This window comes from Mastigoproctus giganteus, chromosome 14 (assembly GCF_048544385.1).
Source record: "Mastigoproctus giganteus isolate SK-2022 chromosome 14, ASM4854438v1, whole genome shotgun sequence".
In the NCBI taxonomy this organism is placed as follows: domain Eukaryota; kingdom Metazoa; phylum Arthropoda; class Arachnida; order Uropygi; family Thelyphonidae; genus Mastigoproctus; species Mastigoproctus giganteus.
Window position 1 is genome coordinate 96,123,598 of NC_143588.1, and position 26,290 is coordinate 96,149,887.

General features: G+C 36.7%; 1 protein-coding gene across 1 annotated transcript in view; it reads left to right on the top strand.

Moving 5' to 3' along the window:
- The window catches only part of poe (E3 ubiquitin-protein ligase-like protein poe), an 849,790-nt gene that overhangs the window by 243,587 nt on the left and 579,913 nt on the right, over window positions 1-26,290 (top strand). Inside the window, exons 21-23 of the mRNA XM_090388478.1 lie at window positions 3,482-3,561; window positions 20,422-20,553; window positions 25,431-25,613. Coding sequence (XP_090244604.1) covers window positions 3,482-3,561; window positions 20,422-20,553; window positions 25,431-25,613 — 395 coding nt within the window. The remainder of the gene's footprint in view (window positions 1-3,481; window positions 3,562-20,421; window positions 20,554-25,430; window positions 25,614-26,290) is intronic.

Here is a 26,290-nt window from a genome sequence, read left to right on the forward strand (position 1 = left end):
TGCTCATTGCTACATACACATTGAGAATATGCCCTACTTATAGGGTGATATTTTATAACTTTTGTGACATGAAGCTGTTTCCATAAATTACTTGAGTTTATTTTACCTTCTATACCATCTCATATATTGTGGATTTATTTCCTCACTGGATTGTTCAGGTGGTTACAGTGCTTACCTACCCAACAAGGAGACCCCTAAATAAAAATGAGACCATTTTCTGGATACTGGCATGCACTTTAAATAAATAGAAATATACTTCTCCACTGGAGTAGTGCTTTTTTTCTTTTTCTTTTTTAGAGTAGCGCAATATTCAGTGCAATACCCATGAGTTCACTCATGGCAAAGTGCCTCCACAATATCAGATCTATGCACTAAGTAGCAAACCTTGCTTGCTTGTTGCTACTCACGTAACGAGGCTATGCCTACTTGTAAAACTTCTGTGATAGTATTATTTAATATAATAAAAATTAAATAAAAATTTTTTTATTTAATTTTTATTATAGAAAATAAAATTGGGAAAAAAATTATTTAAACCAGAATCTGGTTTGGATTAGTGGAAGTTTGAATTTGAGCCTTCAGATTTTGAATTATCTCTCTCTCTCTCTCTCTCTCTCTCTCTCTCTCTCTCTCTCTCTCTCTCTCTCACACACACACACACACACACACACACACACACACACACACACACACACACACACACACACACACACACACACACACACACACAATTTTCTCTCTCAGCATTACTTTTTTTCTATCATCGTCATCAGCCATTTTCAATCCACTGCAGGATGAAAGCCTTTCCAGTTCCTTCTGTTTTGTGCAATGGCCATCCATTTACTGCCCACAAACTCTTGAATTTCATCTATCCATCTTCATGGTTTTCTTTTAGCTCCTCTTGGGTACTATTCTGTTATTTTCTTAGTCCATCTGGCATTGTGACTTCGAGCTATATGTCCCACCTAAGTCCATTTCAGTTCTTGAGCTTTGATAAGAATGTCCTTTACTTGAGTTTGCTGGCTAATCTGCATGTTTCTCTTCTTATCTAACAGTCTGATTCCTAATATAATTTGTTCCATTCCTCGCTGTTAGTTTTCAGCTTCTCTTCCATTCTTTTGGTGAGTGCCCAAGCTTCACTTCCATAAGTCATGATGGGGAGTATACATCGGTTTGTTATTTTTACGTTTCAGACAAATTGCTCCTTGGTATGCGACTATACTTCCTGAATGCTATCCATCAGAAATTTATTCTTCTCTTGACTTCCAGTCATTATCATTATTACAGCTAATGACTCTCCAAGATAGTATATGAATTCACCTTTTCAATTTCTCGTCCTTCAATGATTCCGTCCCTTCCTGTGGTGTACTTGTTCATCATTACTTTTGTTTTTACCATATTCATCTTTAGTCCAAAATCCTTACTAACTCTGCATAAAATTATTAAGATTTTCCTCTAATTCTTCAGGATTATGGCTTATGATCACAATGTCATCTGCAAATTGTAAATGGTTTAGATAATCTCCATTCACATTGACTCCTTTCTGCAACCAGTCCAATCTTCTGAAAGTTTCTTCAAGGGCAGCAGTAAACAACTTCGGAGATATTGTCTCCTTGTCTAACTCCTTTCTTAATTTTAAATTTGTTACTGTGTTTGTCTAGTCTAATAAAGGACATAGGATTCTCATATATTTTCTTCAAAATCCTGATGTATGTATGTATGGAATGTCTATGCCTTGTCTTTCCAGTGCTAGAAACATTGCCTTATGCTTTATGGAGTCAAATGCCTTTTCATAATCCACAAATGCCAGGCATAATGGCATTTTATATTCACTTGCTTTCTCCATTAGCTGTGATATTATGTGAAGGTGATCCATAGTTGAGAATCCTGTCCTAAAGCCAGCTTGCTCTTTCAGTTGATTCTCATCAAGTATTCTGTCTAATCTGTTAAATGTGCATCTTACCATTCTACCATTCTGTGAATGGTAAGATGCACTTACATTTTTCTAAACAGTTACTAACTGTATGAATCACAAATTCATCCTGCCATGGAATGTTATTCTCACATATGGGTGGTTACCAAAAACTTCCCTTCGATTATTATACTTTGTCTAGAAGATGAGATTCGGTTAATGAATGATTTCTTACTTATAACTCACTCCACTCTCTGTCAAACAATCATTCAGTTTCTCCTGCATAATTTTCCATAGATTTTTTTTTTTTTTTCCCTCATGTGCCCTGTTCTTCTAATTCAGGTCTGTAATTCCACCTTTTTTCCAAAATAGTTGGAACTTGTGCCAACGAGTCCACATCCATTTAGAATTCAGTTCCAAACTTAATGAAGTAACTTTTCCTCATTAATCCTTCTGCATCTGTTCTTTAGAGCAATATTCCTTCATATGTATTTTTTAAAAAAATTATGATCATGCAGGAGTTCAATCCAATGTCAAGAAGTATTTTCAGTCCTTTCGCACATGCGCCCGCACGCACGCGCACACACACGCACACACACGCGCACACACACACACACACACACACGCTATTAGAGTACTATATGTTCTATACATGTCACTATAAAACAATAATAAATTTTTTAAAATATAATTTTAAAACAAGGTAGACAGAACCCAGAGAGTATATAATGATATTATTATTATTTTTTTTTTTTTTTTTTGTAAATTTATTGGACAATGCACTTTTAGATGACTTGTACCATATCTTCCAGACTAAAGTGCATGGATCATAAGACACACTTAGGTGCTCACTAAAATAAATATCAGTGTAGAACGTATTCACTTGCTGGATAATCTCAAACTCTGTACATCTGCGCTCGTCACCAATGTTAGGGTCTGAACTCTCATTTTCATTTCAAAGATTGCATCATCTTTGGTGCCATCAAGGGCATCACTGATTCCATATTTTTTGAAAGAGATTTATAGAAACAAGTAAGGTTTTATTGAACGCTTTCTTGGGAAAGAATGAGCTCTGATGAGACATACATAAGGCTTAAAAAAAATAATAAAAAATAAAAAAGACTGTCACTGCATGCACTTAATATAGCCATACTTCAGACTATAAGAGCAGGAAAATTTTGGGCAGCATTTTATAGGAGGGGAAAAACATTTTATCTTTTTGTCTTTAAAATGCTGTATTTACAAATTGAGAATTTTCCATTTCTTAAAAAATACTATATAGCTCAGCTAGCTTAATAAAGATAATAATAATTAAATTTAATATACTATGTTCCTTTTACCTTTTGTACCATGTTCTCTGTTTGCTGTGCTGTCAATAATCCTGGTTATTAAAAATTGCTTTCAGATATATGGTTTTGCATATTAAAAATTATTTTCATAAAATTCAATTTCATACATGTTTAAAAATATAATCCAGTGAAAATTTATATAAAATAAGGTTATATTGTTTTGTAATTACTCTTAATGATTTTTATTTGGTGTACAAAACATTTGTATTATTTTTGTTATTAGGTGCAGCTGTAAAACCAAGATTTTATAGCTTAATGTCTGTTGATATCATTAATCAAGAAGCACCCAAACTAGATGGATTTGTAAGTGGTGTTTTAATTAAAAATTATTTTATTAGACTGAAGACTTAATTTAATTTTAAGATAATAAAGAAGTGAGGAAGTGTAAATTAATTTTATCTTTTAGGTAAAATGAATTTTACTTAAAAGACAAAATGAATGAATGAGATATAACTTGTTAGCATATAATCACAAGTCAAATTATTTTTTCTTTAACATACTCGTGGTGAACATAGAAAACTAAAATTTTTATTGTTGTGTGTTTTGCACATTTGTATATAGACATTAGAGTTACATACTACCTAGTCAAAATATCAGAAATGAATCTCAGTACCCTGTAGAACCTTCATATATTTCTTTTGAATTTGAAGTGGTGCGAATATATTTTGTGTACTTTTAAGCATTGCCTTAGCAATAATCCAATCCTATAACCTGTTCAGTCTTTCTTTTATGTTAACAGATACACTTTATTTATGAATTCTCTTATTGGTCAGTTGCCATAATGGCACTCACCTATTCAGCTATTTCATGGACATGGACAACTCGTAATATTTTTTTGGATCCCTGGACACTTGAAATCCCTGGAAACGAGCAGGCAGATTTAGCTCCTAAAATTGCTACAAATGTGATGCCATCTAATTTCAGGACTCCTTATACTGATCATAAATCCATTATCGAACAGACATGTAAAGAACAGTGGACATGCATGTGGAGAGATCAAACAAATAATAAACTACTTGAGGCGCTTCTGTAGCCAGGTGGGAAGGAGCAGCAGTGCGTAGCAGACTCTTCTTGATTAGACCGGGGTTTGAGCCCGTCACCACCAAATACAGAGGATGCGGAAAGGTCAGGGAATGACCACCCCATATCCCGGAGCAATATGGCCTTATTTGCCAATGCTCCTAAAAAAAACCAAATAACAATACCAATAAACTACTTGAAATCAAGAGAGAACCCAAACAATGGCAATCTAGTCTGAGACGAAACAGAAAGGAAGAAACCATACTAGCCAGATTACACATTGGTCATACATTACTATGAGTGAGGTGTGTATGATCGAGGAATGTATGAGGAACAAATGATGACCCTCCACAATGCAGTAACTGCTTATGCTCATTAACAGTAAAACATATAATCATAGAATGCCTGCTATATCTAAAAGAATGGAAAACTGCTTTCTCCTCTCATTTTCATAAATGCAACGAGTTATCATTACAGTCTGTTCAAAACAGAAAAACCAAGTGCAAACTACTCTGGTTAAAAAGGACATTGTTTTATTAGGAGACTCCATTGTCAGGGAAACGGAATATTTTTTGTAATAAGGATAGGTGGAGTAGAACAAGGGTATGTCTGCCAGGAGCAAATATTAACAATGTCACCAACAGATTGTCAGATTTTAAGGGGGTGGTAAAGAGAATATTATTATTCATGTGGGAACTAATGACATTAAACATACACAATCTGACAATTTGTTGGAAAAATACAGGACCATGCTGAGGAAATGCCGAGAGCTAGGCCACAATGTCTATGTGTCTGCAATTCTGCCCAGACACGATAGGAGGGATTATATGTTAAAAGCCTTGTGGATTAACTCAAGACTTGGAGGACTCTGCAAGGCTTTAGGGGGAAAATTTCTATCAGCATGGCCCACACTTGTAGGTAGAAGGAATTTGTTTTGTAGAGACGGGTTACACTTAAACAAAGGCGGTGCAAAAGTTTTTGCCAGTATTATTGAGGATACCTTAAAGGTTCAGGGAACTTCTGGTTAGGGGGGAATGTGGGTAATACTGACACGCCTTTATCTGATAATATTGGTCAAAGTAACTCTTGCACATACCTCAAGAGTTCTTATCTGTTACCCCAACTGGACATATTATCTAGATGTTCTGGGGGCAGAAACGTTTCAAGTGAGCAGGTAATTAATGCCAGGGAAGAGAACCTAAAGAACTTCAAGGGCTGTGTTAGGGAAGTTAAATATACAAGAACAGTAAATCTTAATTGTTTATACAGTAACGTTAGAAGTGTCGTCAATAAAATGAGCGAATTCGAACTGCTGGTTAAAACAAGTAACGCGGATATAATAGGGCTTACTGAAATGTGGTGTCACCCGGAGATAGGGGATGATGAGTTTCAGTACGGCTTGTATAATGTATTTAGGAAGGATAGGGTAGATAGAAGGGGTGGTGGGGTAATGCTTCTTATCAGAAGCAGCCTGACTGCAACGTTAGCTTTCCCGGATTCAGACATTTCACGTGCTAGTATAGAATCTGTATGGTGTGAGATAGTTGGAAACAAAGGTATAATGCGAGTAGGAGTAATCTACAGACCAGGCGATTGTGAAGATTATGACGAAAGTCTACATGCAAATGGAATGGGCAAGTAAGTGTCAATGTCTTATTATGGGTGATTTCAATTTGCCTCTAATTGATTGGAGTAAATGGGAAGGAAACTTGACACGGGGAAACAAAATATTTAAATCAACTAGATGACTGTTATTTGTATCAACATGTCAGGGAAAGTACTAGAGAAAAGAATATCCTAGACCTCATCATCACCCATGAATCAGATGACATAACAGGGCTGACAGTAGAGGAACCAGTAGCAGGAAGTGATCACGGAGTTCTACGGTGGATGATGATGAGAGAGGGAGCAGTAGTAAAAAGCAAAGGAATGGGTTTTAATTTCAGAAAAGGAAAGGTTGTGATAAATGGCTATTCCTCAGATTGGGTTGATGTAAGATGTGGGGTTCCCCAAGGATCAGTATTAGGACCACTGTTGTTTTTAATTTTCATAAACGACATCAATGAAGGGATAGAGGGCGTGATGTCTAAATTTGCAGATGATGTTAAAATTGGTAGAGTGGTTAATGATCACTGTCATGCTGAGCTTCTTCAGAGAGACTTAGATAGACTTCAGGAATGGTCAGAAAAATGGCAGCTATGCTGTAATCCAACAAAGTGTAAGGTATTACACCTAGGAAACAGTAATCCCAAAATAACTTATTCACTTGGTGGAATACAACCAAACCCAGTACTGGAGGAAAGGGATTTGGGTGTTACAATACGGTCAGACATGAAATTCTCTGAACATTGTAAACAGGTTGCAAGGAAGGCCCATGGTGTCCTATCGATGATCTATTAAACTTTTACAAGTAGAGATAGGGACGTGATAATCCCATTATATAAGGCTTTTGTTAGACCACACTTGGAATACTGTGTTCAAGTATGGAGACCGCAACTAGAGAAAGACGGGTAACTCGCCTGGTGAGATTGGCAAAAGGGCGTCCTTATGAAGAAAAACTTCGAATATGTGGGTTGCAGAGTTTGGAAACTAGACACCTTAGAGGAGATTTTATTGAGGTGTTTAAGGCTCTGAGAGGCATCAATAAAATGAATGAGGACGAAATCTTCAAGATTATAAATGATGCCAGAACCAGGGGACATAAATTCATGTTACGGGGGGAAATGTTTAGATTGGACTGTAGGAAGTTTTATTTTAGCCAGCGAGTTGTAAATTAGTGGAATAGGTTGCATACATGGGTGGTAGAGGTTGACAGTTTGGGTAAATCCAAAGATCATCTGGATAGTACCTTCGGGTGAGGGAAGCACATAAGATGATAGGTTTAATTTCCTTTTCTTTTATTAATTATTATTATTTATTATTATTTATTTATTTATTATTATTATTTTTTTATCATTGTTTTATTCGGTTTTTTTTTTGGCTGGTGCAGCATAAGCCATAGGCTTACTTACACCATGCGGCCATTACTAATACTAAGAGATCGCGAAGACATGGATGATATTTTTCTCTTTCTAAAATTGATAAATAAATATCACATTATCTAAACCATATCACTTGTAAGACAAAGGAAGAAAATATTAGACAGTAATTAGTGCATTATAGCCTAAGTTGCTGATGCACCAAAAAATCCAACAACAACAACCTATTCAGCTCAGTAATAATTATTATGGTGAGACTATAGGGGGTTTGAAAAGTTCTTGGCCTGGGTATGAAAGGGTAGTGGTATAGTGTTAAAAATTTCTGCACTTAATGTATAACTTTTCCAGTAGTAACTCACCAATTCTCACAATATCAATAATGTCTCTTTTTTTTTAATTAGTCCTGAAATCAATAAATTTGTATGAATGAGCAAAGATGGACAAAATCAGTCACTGTGCAGTCATACAATATTTGGGGGGAAAAAGGTCTAATGCCAAAGGCAATTCCTGAGGATATGATTACAACACTGGGAGGATGCTCCTTCTTATTCCCTGGTTAAGAAGTAGACAGCAGAATTTAAACGAGGGAGGTAGAGCCTGGAAAATGACCTACACTGTGAAGAGCTGTGATGTCAATCACTCCATATGTTGACAGAAGTTTCATGATCTTGTGATGAGTGTTCGATGAGTGACAATTTGGTACATTGCTACCATACTGGGCGTCTCATCTGAATGTGTGTGTGTGTGTGTACCATATAACATAGTGAGCAGTTCTCACTATGAAAAAGGTGGTGGCATGATGGGTCCCCTAGTTGTTGACAGCAGATCACAAAACATGAGTTCTCAAGTCAAGTGAACATTTGCATCATTTTCAAGCAGATCCAGCAATTTTTTTTGCAAGGTATGTCACCATGGATGAGACACTGGTCCATGACTTTCAGCCAGAGACAAAGGAGCAGCACAAACAAAGGGAACAGCTCTTCTCCCATCCAAAGAAAGCCAAGTCAATTCTTTTTTGCTAGCAAGGCAGTGGCAGTGGTTTATTGTGGGATGCTGATGGTGCGTTGCTAGTGGCTTTCTGACCTTCAAGAAGGCCAGACAATCTCAGGGGTATATTATATAGACTGTGAATCATTTCATGAAAACATCAAAGACAAACACCAAGGAAACTCATAAGAAGAGTCCCTTTCCACGAGGACATTGCACATGCTCACAAGTCTGCCATTGCCATGGCTGCACTGCATGATTGTGGCTTTGATTGAACCAGCCACCATATTCATCAGATCTAACACCATCAGCTATTTTCTGATTTGAAAAAAATTCCTGGTTGGTTGATTGTCAGAACAAACTTTTGTCTGGTGTTATGAAAGTGGATCACTTGAATAAATTTAAAGAACAACTATACAAATTTATTAGATGGTCTGGACAGATGACGTAGGAAGTGTTGTATTAGCTTGCTTTCTTCCATCATTTTCCACTGTTAATACTATAATATGTTAGGATTTTATTACAATAAATTTGTTTGTCTGGTCAGTCTTCTAGAATTTTCTTTGGTTGAAGTTTATAAGGCATGAGCTCACTTAATTTTAAATCAGTATAATTCTGATATTCATGTGAAATTCAAGTCAAGTGGACCCAATTTCAGCGAAATCCGGATGGTCTGTGACAACCAAATCCTCTGCTTGCATCTTCACGATGGTGGGACTGTTAGTAATCCTGGGTATAACCTCCATGCACAAGCACTGGGGAGTGACAACCCAGGTGTGACCAACGTAATCAGGGGTCGAGGTGTGCCGCCCACACCACGTGGAGGAATGCTGTGCCTTTGTGTTACCAGGCAATATTAGGTGGTCATCTCAGAGATGACCACCTAATATTGCCTGGTAACACAGGCAATCCTGGTAACACAGGATACCACCGGTTGATGAGATGACTCTCATCAATGCTTATTGGAGGCTTGAAGTGGCGGAACCCATGTTTGGTCTCAAGAGCTAAGTTCCGGTCAACCCTTCTCCATCTTTTCTATCATGCAGTATGACTGATGACTTTTGAGGTTATGATGAACATCATGGTGAGATCCAATCCTCCTTACATTTCGAGGGTACAGCTCTAAAACAGTGTTCGCAGGCCGGCCGCTAGTTAGTACACCAGACCAAGCCTATTGGTCTCTCTTTAGGAGATTTCCGGATCAGGTAGTATATAATCTTGCTACCTCTACTCTGCCAGATAGTGACTGGAGGGAGTCCGAGTAGTATGTATGCGGGGGGGCATTGTCGAGGCCACGTTATGTCAAGGATCTGGGTATATTCTTACTATGTGCATGCCATATCAAAAATTTCATTACTTCATACAGCATTCTCCTCCCCCCCCCATACTTTTTCTTACTATCAAATACACCATGAATTGTCAAACTAATAGATCAAACTTATCTTCGAAAAGATCTAAACCTCCCACACTTCCTAGTTCATTTCACAAATATACATTGTCTCAGTTCTAATCTCAACGATGTCCATTTCCACTTGCAGTCTGCCAAACCCCACGTACTTTTTCTGACAGAATCTCAGTTATTGGTTGATTCAACTACTGCTCATCTCAGTTGCCCATATTATTCACTACACGATTCCTTTTGCCTCAAAGGTGGTTCTTGTGCATATGTCCGTTCTGATATTCCCTGTCAGAGACTTGGTAATTTGGAATCGCCTCCCTTCGATCTTCTCTGGCTTAAAATCTCTATAACTCATTGTGACAGATTCATCTGTTGTCTCTACCATTCTCCAAACTCCACTAATCACTTGGAACTCTTTGACTTCCTCTCTTTGCAACCTGACTTTCTCCAGTCCAACTTTCCTAACAGTGAGATAATTTTCCTTGGTGATTTTAATGTTCACAACTCCAGCTGGCTTCCGTTTTCTAGTCACACTAACCCAGCTGGTCGAGACGCTGAGGCTTTTGCAATTACTAATGACCTTGCACAGATTGTTTATTTACCTACAAGAATACCGGACAATGCTAACCATACAGCCAACACGCTTGATCTTTTTCTCACAAATAACCCTTCTAAATACACAGTTGAAGTGAGTGGTCCTTTAGGTACCTCAGATCACAACTTGGTGATTGTCTCTTCTCCAATGGAACCTTTATCTCATGGCTGTTCTAAACCTCGTGTTGTTTGGCATTACAAGAATGCAAAATGGGATGACCTGAGAGATATCGTTTCGTCTTTTCCTTGGTTGGATTACTGTTTCAAAACTTCTGATGTCAACGTTTGCTCAGATCGTGTCAGTGAAATTATTCAAATAAAGGAATGGAATCCTTTATTCCACACTCCACTTTAAAATCCCGTCCTTTATCTAAACCTTGGTTTTTCAATAAATGTGCTAAGGCTGTTCAAGAGAAGAATGTTGTATATCGTAATTGACTTGTTTCCAATTCTTCAGTTTAATTTTCTACCTACACCAAAGCTCACAACAATTGTAAAGTAGTTATTAATCAGTCCAAACTAGATTTTGAACAGGCTAAGAGTAGAAAACTTGCTTCTTGCCCTAATGGTAGCCGAGCATTCTGGTCTCTTGCCAAACTATTGGCCGCAACTTTCGCCCATCTTTGCTCCCACAGATGGTTCTGTTGTTACTTCAGCCAAGGATAAAGCTGACCTGTTAACATTCCATTCAATGCCTCCTGTGGTCTTCCGTCAAAAGGATGATGTGGAAAGTTCAGGGAATGCCACCACATAGCTCCGGAGCAATATGGCCTTAGTTGCTAATGCTCCTAAAAACCAAATAACAAACAAACGTTAAAAGGATGTCTGAAGGATTTTGACGAATCTTGATGCTAAGAAAGCTCCAGGTCCTGATGGTATTTCTCCACTTATTCTCAAAACCTGTGCTCCTGAACTTACTCCTGTTCTTTGCTGCCTTTTTTTCACTTTCTTATTCCAAAAGTGTTTTTCTTTCTACTTGGAAATTTGCTCATATCCAGCCAGTTCCTAAAAAAGGTGACAAATCCCTCCCATCCAATTATTGTCCCATTGCAATTACTTCTACTCTTCCTAAAGTAATGGAGAAATCAATTAACTGCCAACTCTTAAACTACCTAGAAACCTTCTGTCTGATCAACGATCACCAGTATGGATTCCATCAGTGTCGATCCACTGGTGATATTCTGGCTTATGTTACCCATCTATGGACAAATTCAATGGAAAAGTTGGGTGAAACACATGCAGTTGCTCTTGACCACTCAAAGGCTTTCAATCGTGTTTGGCATAAAGGTCTTCTAAACAAGCTTCCGTCTTATGGTTTGCCAACTGTTTTTTGTAATTGGATATCCAGTTTTCTCTTTGTCTTCTAACTTCTCCACTAAAACTGGTGTCCCCCAAGGTTCAGTTCTTTCCCCCACTCTTTTCCTCTTGTATATTAATGACCTTCTTCCATTGACTGGAAATCCTATCCATAGTTTTGACAATGGTAGCACATTGCATTCCACTTTCCATTTTGAGTAACCTTGCCCTGCTCAATCAGCTTCAACTTCTCGAATATCTGCTACCAGTTCCTTAAATGCCCATCTCCAGGTAATTCTCCAGTGGGGCAAAGACAACTTAGTTGATTTCAATCCTTCTAAAACTCAGTCTTGTCTTATATCTCGTAAAAAGGGTTCATCTGCTCTTATGCTTACCTTTGGTGACATTCCAATATCCAGGGAAGTAGATATATTTCTTTTGGGGATTACCCTGACTTCTTATCTGTCTTGGCACAAGCACATTGCAAATGTTGCTTCCTCTTCATCTAAAAAACTTGCTTTTCTCTTTTTATCTCTGTGTTACTTTTCTTCCAAACAGTTGTTCACTCTGTACAAATCGCAAATTTGACCTACCATGGAATATGGTCCCCAAATCTGGGGCAGTGCCCCCAAAACCTCTCTCAGGCTTCTAGATTCCATTCAGAAGAGGGCAGTTAGGTTAATTAATGACTCCTCTCTAACAGAGTCTCTCAATTCGCTGTCTCATAGATGTACCGTTTCTGCTGCATGCCTTTTCTACAGATACTTCCATGGCCACTGTTCTTCTGAATTGGCTTTTATTATTCCCGCTCTCTCTTTTAAAGCAGTCCGAACATGTGCCGCCACCAGCCAACATCCATTTACTGTCCAACTTCAAACTCACAGAACCAACTTTTCATCCTCCTCGTTTATTCATTCAACTGCCGTTTTCTGGGATAACCTTCCTTTATATGTATTTCCTGAAAATTACAGTCTACAGAAGTTGAAGTCTAATGTCAACAAATATCTTCTTTCGTTTTCTCAACCTACAACCCAAGCATGGTACCAAGTACTAAAGGTTTTAATACCTCTCGTGTTTGGAGTTTTCAAAATAAATAAAAAATAAAAAATTCACAGTATCATACAAGAAATCCAAAGCATTGGAATCCAGTTATATTTGTTCAAATAGAATTCGTAAGAAACAAATTTATCACATGAATAAATCCTGATTTCACTTACACAAAGCAAAGACTCAAGCAAAGAACAGTAACTTTCATCTGTCACTTCAGTTTAAAAAAAAAAAAAAGTTAAAAATTAGCCATTAATGGCTAATTTTTTTAAATAATTTAAATAATAATAAAAATTAGCTAAATAAAAATTTATGTAACAGTTAATTTGAATAATCCCCCCCCTCCCCAGCAGGTTTGTGCATCACATCAGTGTGGTTGGTGATATTTAGAAGTGGCAAGAATAATCTATCAGCTTGCTTGACTTTTTCACAGATACTTCAGACTGCTTTATATATATATATATATATATATATATATATATATATTTGATTTAACTTTCCATAAGCAGTAGCTTTCTTCAAATAGTTCAGCAAACTCTGTGTGTTCAGCAAACTCTGATGTGCAAGAGTAGAAGGAGGAAAGACAGTTTTGGAGTCTGTATCTGTTGTATCTGTACCTTCCTCGCTGTTGCAACCTAGGGTTGGGTCGGGGGAATCAGTCTTCCATCTTCCCAAATCTTATCTTCTATCATTCTCTACCGCTCAATTCCCCTCATTTCCACATCTTCCCTAATCTGATCTCTCCATCTTTTCCGGGATCTTCCTCTCTGTCTCTTCTTGTCCATTTTCACCTCAACCATTCTTCTTGGTATTCTGTTCGAGTTCATTCTCATTGTATCTAAACCATTGCAAACATGATGCATTCATCTTCTTCAGACTTTCTATTCCCAAGTTCATTCTAATGTCAATATTTCTAATTTGTCTCTTCTAGTTTTAGCTAGCATTTTTTTTTTTTTTTTTTTTTTGTGAACCCCAAACACAAGAGGTATTAGAACCTATAGTACCTATTACTATGCTTGGGTTGGAGGTTGAGAAGACAAAAGAAGATATTTGTTGACATTTGACTTGAACTTCTGTAGATTGTAATTTTCAGGAAATACATATGAAGGAAGGTTGTTCCAGAAAATGGCAGTTGAATGAATAAATAAGGAAGATGAAAAGTTGGTTCTGTGGGTTTGAAGTTGGACAGTAAATGGATGTTGGCTGGTGGCAGCACGTGTTCGGACTGTTTTGAAAGAGAGAGCACGAATTATAGAAGTCAATTCAGAAGAACAGTGCCCATGGAAGTATCTGTAGAAGAGGCATGGAGCAGAAACAGTACGTCTATGAGAAAGCGAGTGGAGAGACTCTGTTAGAGATGAATCATTAATTAACCTAACTGCCCTCTTCTGAATGGAATCAAGAAGCCTGAGAGAGGTTTTGGGGGCACCACCCCAGATGTGAGAACAATATTCCATGGCAGGGCGGATTTGCAATTTATACAGAGTGAGCAGCTGTTTGGAAGAAAAGTAAAGACGAGAGCGAAAGAGAAAACCAAGTTTTTTAGATGCAGAGGAAGCAATATTTGTAATGTGCTTGTGCCAAGAGAGATTAGAAGTCAGGGTAATCCACAAAAGAGATATATCATTTTGCCTAGAAATCGGTGTCACTAAATATAATCATAGGAGCAGAAGAATCCTTTTTGCGAGATATAAGACAAGACTGAGTTTTAGAAGGGTTGAAATCAACTAAGTTGTTTTTGCCCCACTGGAGAATTACCTGAAGATCGGCATTTAAGGAATTGGTAGCAGATTTTCGAGAAGTTGAAGCTGATTGAGCAGGACAAGGTTTCTCAAAATGGAAAGTGGAATGCAATGTGCTATCATCGGCAAAACTATGGATAGGATTTCCAGTCAATGGAAGAAGGTCATTAATATACAAGAGGAAAAGAGTGGGGGAAAGAACTGAACCTTGGGGGACACCAGCATTAGTGGAGAAGTTAGAAGACAGAGAGCCATCTACCATCACCCTCAGTGAGCAGTCAGAGAGAAAAAGTGATAACCAATTACTAAAAACAGTTGGCAAACCATAAGATGGAAGCTTGTTTAGAAGACCTTTGTGCCAAACACGATCAAAAGCCTTTGAGATGTCAAACGTAACTACTTGTGTTTCACCAAACCTTTTCATTGAATTAGTCCATAAATGGGTAACATAAGCCAGAATATCAACAGTGGATGGACACTGACGGAATCCATACTGGCGATCGTTGATCAGACGAAGGTTTCTAGGTGGTTTAAGAGTTGGCAGTTAATTGATTTCTCCATTATTTTAGAAAGAGTAGAAGTAATTGCAATGGGACGATAATTGGATGAGAGGGATTTGTCACCCTTTTTAGGAACTGACTGGATATGAGCAAATTTCGAAGCAGAAGGAAAAATACCTTTGGAATAAGAAAGTGAAAAAAGGCAGCAAAGAATAGGAGTAAGTTCGGGAGCACAGGTTTTGAGAACAAGTGGAGAAATATCATCAGGACCTGGAGCTTTCTTAGCATCAAGATTCATCAAAATCCTTCTGATATCCTTTTGACGAAGACCACAGGAGGCATTGAATGGAGCGTGTTGGGAATGGTAGGAGGTGTTTTACCAAGATCATTAATACATGAGCCTGAAGAAAAATGGGATGCTAGCAGGTCAGCTTTATCCTTGGCTGAAGTGACAACAGAACCATCTGGTTTGGACAGAGGTGGGAGCAGAGATGGGCAAAAGTTGCGGCCAATAGCTTTGGCAAGAGACCAGAATGCTCGGCTACAATCGGGCAAGAAGCAAGTTTTCTACTCTTAGCCTGTTCAAACTCTAGTTTGGACTGATTAATAACTGCTTTACAATTGTTGCGAGCTTTGGTGTAGGCAGAAAATGAAACTGAAGAATTAAAAACAAGCCAATTACGATATGCAACATTCTTCTCTTGAACAGCCTTAGCACATTTATTGGAAAACCAAGGTTTAGATAAAGGACGAGATTTTAAAGTGGAGTGTGGGATAAAGGATTCCATTCCTGCAAGAATAATTTCACTGACACGATCTGAGCAAACGTTGACATCAGAAGTTTTGAAACAGTAATCCGACCAAGGAAAAGAAGAAAAGAAGTGTCGCAGGTCATCCCATTTTGCATTCTTGTAATGCCAAACAACACGAGGTTGGGAACAGCCATGAGATAAAGGTTCCATTGGAGAAGAGACAATCACCAAGTTGTGATCTGAAGTGCCTAAAGGACCTCTCTTCGACCGTGTACTTAGAAGGGTTGTTTGTGACAAAAAGATCAAGCGTATTGGCTGTATGATTAGGATTGTCCAGTATTGTTGTAGGTAAATGAACAATCTGTGCTAGGTCATTAATAATTGCAAAAGCCTCAGCATCTCGACCTGCTGGGTCGGTGTGACTAGAAAACGGAAGCCAGCTTGAGTTGTAAACATTAAAATCACCAAGGAAAATTATCTCACTGTTAGGAAAGTTGGACTGTAGAAAGTCAAGTTGCAAAGGGAGGAAGTCAAAGAGCTCCAAGTGATTAGTGGAGTTGGGAGAATGGTAGAGACAACAGATTAATTTGACACAGTGAGGTAGAGAGATTTTAAGCCAGAGAAGATCAAAGAGAGGAGATTCCAAATTACCAAGTCTCTGACAGGGAATATCAGAACGGACATATGCACAAAGTACCACCTTTGAGGTGAAAGGAATCATATAGCGAATAATTTGGGCATCTGAGATGAGCAGTAGTTGAATCAACCGATAACTGAAATTCTGTCAGAAAAAGTACATGTGGTTTGGCAGACTGCAAGTGGAAATGGACATCGTTGAGATTAGAATTGAGACCACGTATATTTGTGAAATGAATTAGGAAGTGCTTGGGAGGTTTAGATCTTTTTGCAGATAAGCTTGCTCTATTAGTTTGACAATTCATGGTGTATTCAATAGTAAGAAAAAGTGGGTGGGCGTCCTACTAGCAGAGGGAAGTGCGTCAGCGACCGGGAGGACTCTGATCCTCGTCCGGCCTGGCATGGTCCATCATTCATAGCATAGTCCTTAACACCTTCCATTTCCATTGCTTGGATTCTGCTATTCTTTTTATTCATCCTCCACGTCTCAGCTGCATAGGTAAAAATAGGGACAAAATATGCCCTATTTATCAGCTTTTTACACTTCAGAACTCCCGTAGCCAATAACAAGCTGTTAACATTACAGAAGAAATTCTGACTAGTGGATATTCTCCTTGTTATTTCCATATCTAGGCTGCCATCCATTGTTAATGCACTCCCTAGGTACTTAATTGTCCATTACTTCTAACATTTCATTCCCTAATTTTATCCCTTACACTCACTTCTCTCTCCTCTGTCCATCACCATCTCTTTGCTTTTTTGCTATTTATCTTTAGACCATACTCACTGACTACTGGAGTTTGGAGTCTACCAGTGGTTTATGAACTATGTTCTTTGATTAAGGCTCCTCTTTAGTCAGACCTTGATATCCCAGTGCTTACTCCTTGCCTGACTGTCCCACTCACACAAGAAGCAAGGTATTTTTGTGTAGCAGGATTGCTATCCAAGTAACAAGCCTATCACTTTAAAGTCAGCACAGACCAGTTAACTATGTTCTTCATACTTGATATTTGTCAACAACTTCTTTGAGTTCTCATATGTTTCTTTCAAATGCACAGAGTGAGCTATTGGAATATTCTGGAAGATATTTCTTGGCTAAATGCCTCAGAGTATGAAGGAGTTTATTGATGCATGGACTGTAGAAAGGAATGACAGACATTTAATTATATCTGCAAATGCAGTGAGTGGCATTTCTTATGTTTTATATCAATCAATTTTAACACAATATCTGAGACACATTTCAGCGAGATTTGTGTCGCATATCCTCAATGAGAACACTGCATTATTTTTAATGTTTGTAAACTAAATAGCTGTTTTTAACTCAGTTTTTTTCACTGATTTCAGAAATGTTACTCGTTTTTTTCTATCAATGTACCATTTTTTTCACAAATTACTCAAGTTGATGAGTTGTATTGTTGAATGTATTAAGTTAGGAGTAAATGCTGGGAATTTGTAAACTAAATCTTCACATGTTGGCAACACCATAAGAAATGCCACTCACTGCAACTTCACAGATATAATTAAATGTTTGTCACTCCTTTCTATAGTCCACTGCTCTATTTGTTTCTTGACCTTGAGAGCTCTATGCAGCAATGTTTATCAGTGTGAGCTCAGTTTATTTTTCAGGTTATAGTGTCAAACTTGTGCTGAAAAGTGAGTGAAACACTTGCGCAAGTCTTCATGCAAGTGTTTGAAAAATCCAAACTTATTTTTTTATATTTGTAGAAGTTGTGTAGTCTTCAAGCAAAGACAAAATATTACAGAATTTGTAAAAAAATGTGCATTGTTCTTATTTTATAATGAAACTTGATGACCAAGATAAACAGTGGGCTCCATATAAAGTTTACCAAACCTACATTGAAGCACCGCGATTGTGGAAAAATGGTAAAAAAGAAGGCTAAGCGATTTGCAAATGTGAGGCCTACAAATCACTGTGACGGCTGTTACTTTAGCTTAGTTAATGCTGAAAGTGAGGATTCTGAAGATGAAGTCTACACATCTGGAGACATTGAGTTCAGCCCTCAACTGTTTTCACAGCATGAACTCAAAATGATCTGGTAAGAGAATTATGTTTACCAAAGGAATCTGCAGAACTCCTTGGTTCTAGACTCAGGTCAAAAAAATCTTCTAGCACATGGGACATTTTTCTCATGGTACAGACACAGAGAACGAGAACTGGTCCCCTACTTTTCTGAGGACAATTCTACGGTTTTTTGGGTAATATAAATAACTTAATGAACTATTTAGAAACTAGTTACAATCATACACAGTGGAGACTTTTTGACTCATCAAAGGTGTGTTGCTCCACAATGGAAATAAACATGGATCAATATTCCAGTATGAAGGAGTTTGCTTATGCATGGATTAATGCACACACATCATTTCTACTAAAAGGTAGTTTTAATGCATCGTTTTAAATATATCTCATATTGTTAATACCTTCGCAGCGAACTGCCATGGTATTATACTACCTCGAGTAAGCTTCACCTATGGAGAAGACTAAATAAATAAACTCCTTCATACTCGGGCATTTAGCCAAGAAATATCTTTTAGATTAAACCATGCACACACACCATCAGGTATCTCTCATATTGTGGAGTTATACTTCATAACTGGGTTGCCACACACTGGGTGGTGGTGGTACCTGCCATGAATAAGCAATAGTCTTCTCCATAGGTGAAGTTTTACTTATTCGAGGTAATGCAATACCATGGCAACTCGTTGCGAAGGTATTCACAATGAGATATATTTAAAACAATGCATTAAAACTACCTTGGTAGTTGAAATGATGTGTGTGCATTAACTCATGCATAAATAAACTCCTTCATACTCTGAGGCATTTAGCCAAGAAATAGCTTTTAGGTTAAACCGTGTACACTATCAGGTATCTCTCATATTGTGGAGTTACACTTCATAACTGGGTTGCCACTATTGCATCAATGGGTACCTACCTACCTACCCATCAAAGAGGGGCCAAAAAGTCTTGAAAAGGTGCCATCTGGGTGGTGGAATCCATTAAGAATAAGTGACAATAGTCTTCTCCATAGGTGAAGCATTATTTATTCGAGGTAGGGCAATACCATGCAACTCATTGTGAAGGTATTCACAATATGAGATATATTTAGCTGAGCTATGATAAGATTACAAACATGAATGATTTAAATCATTTGTTTCTGAAATTAATGGACAGCCAGATTGAGCAACATCTTCAGTAGACAAGGCAGTCCTTTTAAAACTTTGCAAGCCACTGAAACTTCTTTGAACATCATGCAGCATTGTTCCCAAAAGCTGTTTCAACTTATTGTGGGTTTCCCTTTGCTCTTGTTCAGTATGCACTAATTCAGAGTGACTGCAAATAAATGGGTGATTCATGCATTATTATGCCTGGATGAGCCACTGAACATATCGCACCAAATTGCCAGCTTACCATGGCAGCAATTTCGAGATAAATTCAGTCCCAAACCTTTTAATCACATGTCAGTTTTGATGAATCACATGCCTCTTTGACTGCATCTTCATTTTTCATCTAATCATGTACAATTTCATCTAATCTGAATCATCTTTTTGAACTGCATGTAACAGACATGTTATATAGAATTGCCACCTTGGTTTTTAAAATTCTGAAAACACTTGATTGGCTCATGCAGTTCATAACTTCATTCTCAAGATATTACCTCATTGATTTTTCAAGCGGCTGTTCATTGTCATCTCCAACAAGAACATTTTCAGGACTGCCCAGCATCCTTTTTTCCTCTGACATCTGTAGTTATTGATGTAAACATGGTGTAAATATGATGGAAACATACTTTTCAAATTTATCACATAGTGGAGTGGTTGTCTGATTGGCAATTTTGTCCTACTGACATTATCATATACACTAGACTTCTAGTTTAACATCTAGAAATACTAGAGATGTGAAAACAAAGAATTTCCTGAAGTGCTCAAATGTCAGTTGCTATTATCCATGTTGATCATCCACTGGATACTTTAAACATATAATGTTAAGTACATGTTTTGGCTATATTTTAGTAGTAAAATATAAACATATTTATAGGCATTAGTCTTGACATTCAGATGTACTCAGTGTTTAAAGCAATTTAAAGTATTTATACACAGTTTTGAATTGCCCTGTACTGTATTCACATTTTGCAGTTTGTTAACCTCTTTTGTAAATTATAACTTCTTAATTTTTTTTTTTTTTTTTTTTTTAAGGCTTGTAGTTTTATTCTTGGAACACCTGATGTCCTGAAATATTCGGATTTTTATGAATCTTTACTAAGCATTTTAGAAATTGGCGGGCAGTGTGACTCTGTTGATAGAGGGGCCGAACATCTGTCTTATTTGGTAAGTTGCCGCTTTTCTCTTGTTTATTTAATAATTTTACATAAAATAACAAAATATAAATATAGGCCGCCGTAGCCTAGTGGTCAGGCGCGCGGGTGCCTAAGTACACGTGCCTTGAGTGACCGGGGTTCAAGCCCGTGACTACTGAATACGGTGCTGTTTCTTGTATTCAATCTATCATGCGAACTCCTCTGACCGTTTGGTCGTCCCGGAGTATAAACAGAAAATTTATTTATTTATTATTTATTTATAAATATAAATTCTTGATTTTATCATATTTTTCTTCATATAGTTAAAAATGTAACTTATTACTTGGCATAAACAGTGTAACTTCTCAAGCTGAAATAGAAACTTTTAGTGTCTTTAGGTCAATTGCATTTGAAATTATTAGCAGTTAATTCATTGAAAATATTGACAATCGTGTATTTTTTAGTGAATTTTGGAAGGTAATAACTGTTTATATCCAGAGATGTAATGCTTAATTTTAGTTTTTTTTTTTGCTTATTTGGGTTTCGTTACTATACAAGCCATTGTTAAAAGGCGGGTGGGTGTAACACAGACGTTCTGGGGAATAACAACATTAGTTGAGAAGAGGTTGGAAATAGCTGGCTACTCAATATCAAAAACCAGAAGTGGCACCATAAGGTGGAATTTCTTTAGATCTTTATGCCAAAATGATCAAAAGCTGAAAAAATTCTAGGAATTGCTTGAATGGTAAACTTCCTATAGAATTTGGCCAAAGTTGACTAAAATAAGCCAAGACACCTAACAGTTGTTAGCATTACCATTAATAGAAGTAGGTGGTGCAAGAAAGCAAGCTTGTATAGCATCAGTCAAAAAAAAAAAAAAAAACAATATGCACCCTCTGATAGAATCTTGATACTGTCGAATGGAGATAGTGCAATGTAGAGTGAACAATGCTTTGAGTGCCCACTATCATCCCTCTTTCAAAGTCAGTTAACTCACGCTTTCATCCATACTCCATACTGACATCGATTTAACATTTATGTCAATGCAGTGTACCTATATACCTGCCAAGCAGTGGGTTTGTCCACTAGCGAGGGGGGTGACAGCATCTCATTGCTGAGGAACCAGGTATCCCATAAATTCTGTCCTTTCAGTGTACATACCTGCTAAGTACAAGCATATCCTTATTTTCAAATATTATTTGCTGTTTAATACTTATAATCCATGCAGAAAGATGACATTCCTCTATTTTACCGCTGTCATCATTTAGTAAACTGCTGAATTAGCATGCCCTAAACTTGCCAATTGTTACTACGTGAGCTTGTCATACAGTACTTACATAAGCTGGTGACGAGTTTAACAATTTAGAACAATTGTACTATGTGTACCTTTGGCTGCTTTGAGGATTGATTTAGAACTTGAAAGCAACGAAAAAAGTTTATATAGACATTGCCCAAAATGCTTTGTTTCTGAGTTACAGCCTTTGAGTTTCAACAGTTATCCACCTTACCTTTAAAGGAAGTGTCAAAATGGCCACCTTCTGCTTGAATACATGCTCGCGCACACTTCATCATGGACTGCCTGATGTGTTAAGAAATTCCAGGTGTTGTGTGGATTTGCTGGCTACAAATTAGCAAAGATTGCGAGTTCAACATTGTGAGTGGATATTACATAAACAATGGATTTCAGTTGATTTCTGAGGTAAAAATCAAATGGATTCAGGTCTCCAGGGAGCAAGCAGGCCATGTAGTCTGTCCTCCATGGCCTATTCTCATTTATCATAGAAAAGCTCTTCCAAATAGGCTCTAGCTACTCAACTAAAATGAGGTAGAGCATAGATTCAGGGAAATCACACATGACATCAGGCAGCAAGAGGAACTTCATCTAGTAAATCACATGAATCATTCCCTACAAAATTGGAATAGCACTGCCTGTTAATCTTCTAGGTAAAACAAAAGGACCATTTAAACAGTTGGCAATAATTCCTACACATACATTAATATTAAATTGTTGTAGGTGTCTTGAATGAATGATATCATGTGGATTCTCTTCTGCCCAGTTATGAGTATTAGGAAAACTGATCACGTTATATCTTGTGAAGCCAGCTTCATCAGAAAACAATACAAGGAGCAGAAAAAGATCGCAAGCACTCTTGTAGGAGCCAAGTACAAAACATTTCTCATAGTGTAAAATAAGATTTAAGACCTTGTAATCATTGGGCATGATACAGATAAAGCTGTTTCTATAAAATTCTCCGCATCGTTTCTTGTCCTATGCTTCTACTGCTATACTTTGGTGTACTATCGCTAGGATTTTCCTCAACTCAGTTCAAGATCTGCCCTTCCAACATGGTTGAAGGGGCAGATCCTGAACTGAGTTGAGGAAAATCCCTTTGGTGCTGATTGGTTTACTGCTATCTAAAACTGACTAAATGATCTGTACCACTGAGATGCTTGTCTAGTCTGTGGAAGGCTTCTCATATGACAAATGATGATTCGGAAACCTTTCCAAATACTGACATTTTTCTGTAGTTTGGTTCACTTAGCAAGTTCATACATCAGGTGCATGTCTGTCATTATGAACAGAATAGACAATTTGCATTTGCTTCCCTATCACAACTACAGGAACTCCTGACATTAAACATATCACTGGAAATAATACCAGTCTATTTGAAATATTCATGTATCTAATCAGGTCATATGCAACATTGCCTACACCTGCCATTTTTTACTAGATGATTTCTGAAATACAGAGCTATAACTCAACGATTGAAACAAAACAATTTCAGATATATCTTTATATTTTTATTTATTTATTTTTTTTGTTTTAATTTTTCAGGTCTTGAATCAATTCGGAAAGTATGGCTCACATGTTATGAAATACACTATGTACTGTACAGTACATAGTGCATTTTCATTCTTGATTTATTCAATTTTGTTACAGTGATGTATAACTATAGTGAGTTTCAGCAGTCTTTTTTACTTAGGTAAGCTATTTACATATTGTGGGACACAATTCACACTTTGAACTTCATTATAGATGCATTTTGAATAATCTATGCTAAAATGCATATAAAACTCTATCATTACTAGAAGAATGCTAATGACTTCAAAATCATCACATTTCGAACAGCCTATCAAATTAATGAAGATAATTGTATATACATAACCATATGTTATCATCTCTGCTTTGAGATTTTCAATTATGGTAAGAATAAAATGAAGCTTTGAATTTGCCGAATCATCTCTCTTTATAATTTTGGCCATGTTGTCCACATAAGAATTTCTGATATGAGAACTGAAGAGCATAACTGAGTAATACAAGTTCATTAAATAAAATAAGAGGAGCACTTCACTACATGTAATTAAGTTAAATTTATTAAATACATAAAAACTGAACAATTACAAAAAAAAAAAAAAAAAAAAAAAATCGTATATAATATAACCATATGTTACGATCTCTTCTTTGAGATCTTCAACTGTGTTAAGAATATAATGAAGTTTGGGATTGTTTAGTTTTCAAATATTTAATCTATTTAAATTAATTACACACAGTGAAGTGCTCTGCTTATTTTATTTAGTAGACCTGCATGATTCAGTTATGCCCCTTCTCATATCAGAAGTTCCTATGGGCATGCTGTAGCCCAGGCAATGAATAGATTGATTCAGCAAATTCAAACTTCATAAAACATCACTGCCAGTTGTATTTTCTCATCTCCTGCAGAGATCACCACCTGATCAAGAAGGGCCCCTGCCTTAGAGCTTCATTTTATTATTTATCAGACTTGAAGATCTCAAAAAAAAAAAAAAAAATAAAATAAAATAATGTATGGTTACATATATGGCTTTTGATTGCTTATTTTTCAAAAATTTAATAAATTCAAGTTAATTACACCCAGTGAAGTGTTCCCCTTATTTTATTTAGTGAACCCCTGTCCTTCCGTTCTCATATCAGAAAGTCTCTAAGTTTCTATCCTTAACCCATAATAGGAAGTTTGTGAAAATGTTTCTAAAATACCGCTGCAGCACAGGCAGACCATGAGATTTATAACGGTATGTCTGAGCACGCTAAAGGACCCTGTGACACAGTACAAACATTCTTGGGGGATCGTTCAAATATTTTGTTATGTATTGTATTTTGATCCAATGTATATTGCAAAACTGTTGATAGTATAAACCAGAGCTATGATGCTCAATACATTCTACATCGATTTCAATATTTGTAGAAGAATAAGAGAAATTTACCTCAATATGATACGTAAAACACTTCCGTATGATACTCTCCAGAAATTAAAACGAATATAACATTAACACAAAATGATAAAAACGCAAAAAATAAATTGAAAACAATTCAATTGTTTTCAATTTATTTTTTGCATTTTTATCATTTTGCATTAATGTATATTATGCCAACCGGGCTAGCCAGGTGGGTAAAGTGCCTGGCAACCCAAAGGTCGCGGGTTTGAATCCCGCCTCAGGCTTGGATCACAGTAAAATGCAAAAACTTTGGGAGGGGCATTATGGTCACGGAAGCTGATGTGCCAACAACTAACAAAAAAAAAAAAAAAAAAGTGTATTATTTTATCATTTTGCATTAATATGGCTGTGTATTGAAAACAATGCAATTGTTTTCAATTGTTTTCTTCCATTTTTATCATTTTGCGTTAATGTTATATTCGTTTTAATTTCTGGAGAGTATCATACAGAAGTGTTCTACATATCATATTGAGGTAAATTTCTCTTATTCTTCTACAAATATTGCAGAACTGTTTATATCATATCCAGTGTTTAATGTTATTACTAATAATTTATCAATATTTATTCATATTTATTAAAACTGTTAAAACTTGGATCCCTCAAATGATTTTATAATAGCTTAAAATTCCCCCTTTTTCCTTTCTTTCTTACTAGGGAGTTTGTGCTGTTCAGTATTGCTTTTCTATATGTTGGCGAATAATGCTTTGTTTGCCACCATCAGTTCAGTCACTTGAAGCATTAACTGCAGGTGATACAACCAGTGATTTACCTCATGCCCTTCATTCATTAATATGGATTTCCCGTGCCTCCCATAAAATATTTTCCGGATGGATGAAGGTATATTTTTTATTTTCTACAATAGTGTTTTTTAAAACTAATTTTATGCTTCATTTTTTAATTATTTATATTCTCTGCAGGTATATTTTATGGCCTATTGTTTAGAAAAAACATTGATTTTAGTTTGGAAGTTTAAAAGAAAAGATTCTTAATTATATATATTCTTAGATGTTTTGACTTATAGGGTGGTGAGCCACTGCTTTTCAGTTTTTGAAAAAGTATTTTATTTATATGTGTGTATATAAATAAAGTTCGAGGGGTTTCCGAAAAGTAAGGTAACACATTTTTTCCCTTCTTAATAATGGTGAAAGGGAATGAGATGAAACGTGGTGGACAGATAGACCATTAATAACATTCAAAAAGACCGGGAGTGCAGTGTTGCCGTACTGTCGCCTCACAACAGATTCCAATTGCAAAATGACGGCTACCATGCAAGTATGGTCCAAAACAGGTGTTTGTGAACTTATTCACTTTTTGCAAGCAAAAGGGTCTTCACCAAGTGACATTCACTGTGAACTGGTTATGGCAAAAAGGTGATGACAAAGAAGCAGGTGTGTTTTTGGTGCAATGAATTTAAAGCAGGCCATGTTGACATTGAAGATTAACATCGGGCGGGCAAGCCTTCATCGAGCAAGACATAAGACACCATTTCTCATATTAAGGGCACTGTTCTTGAA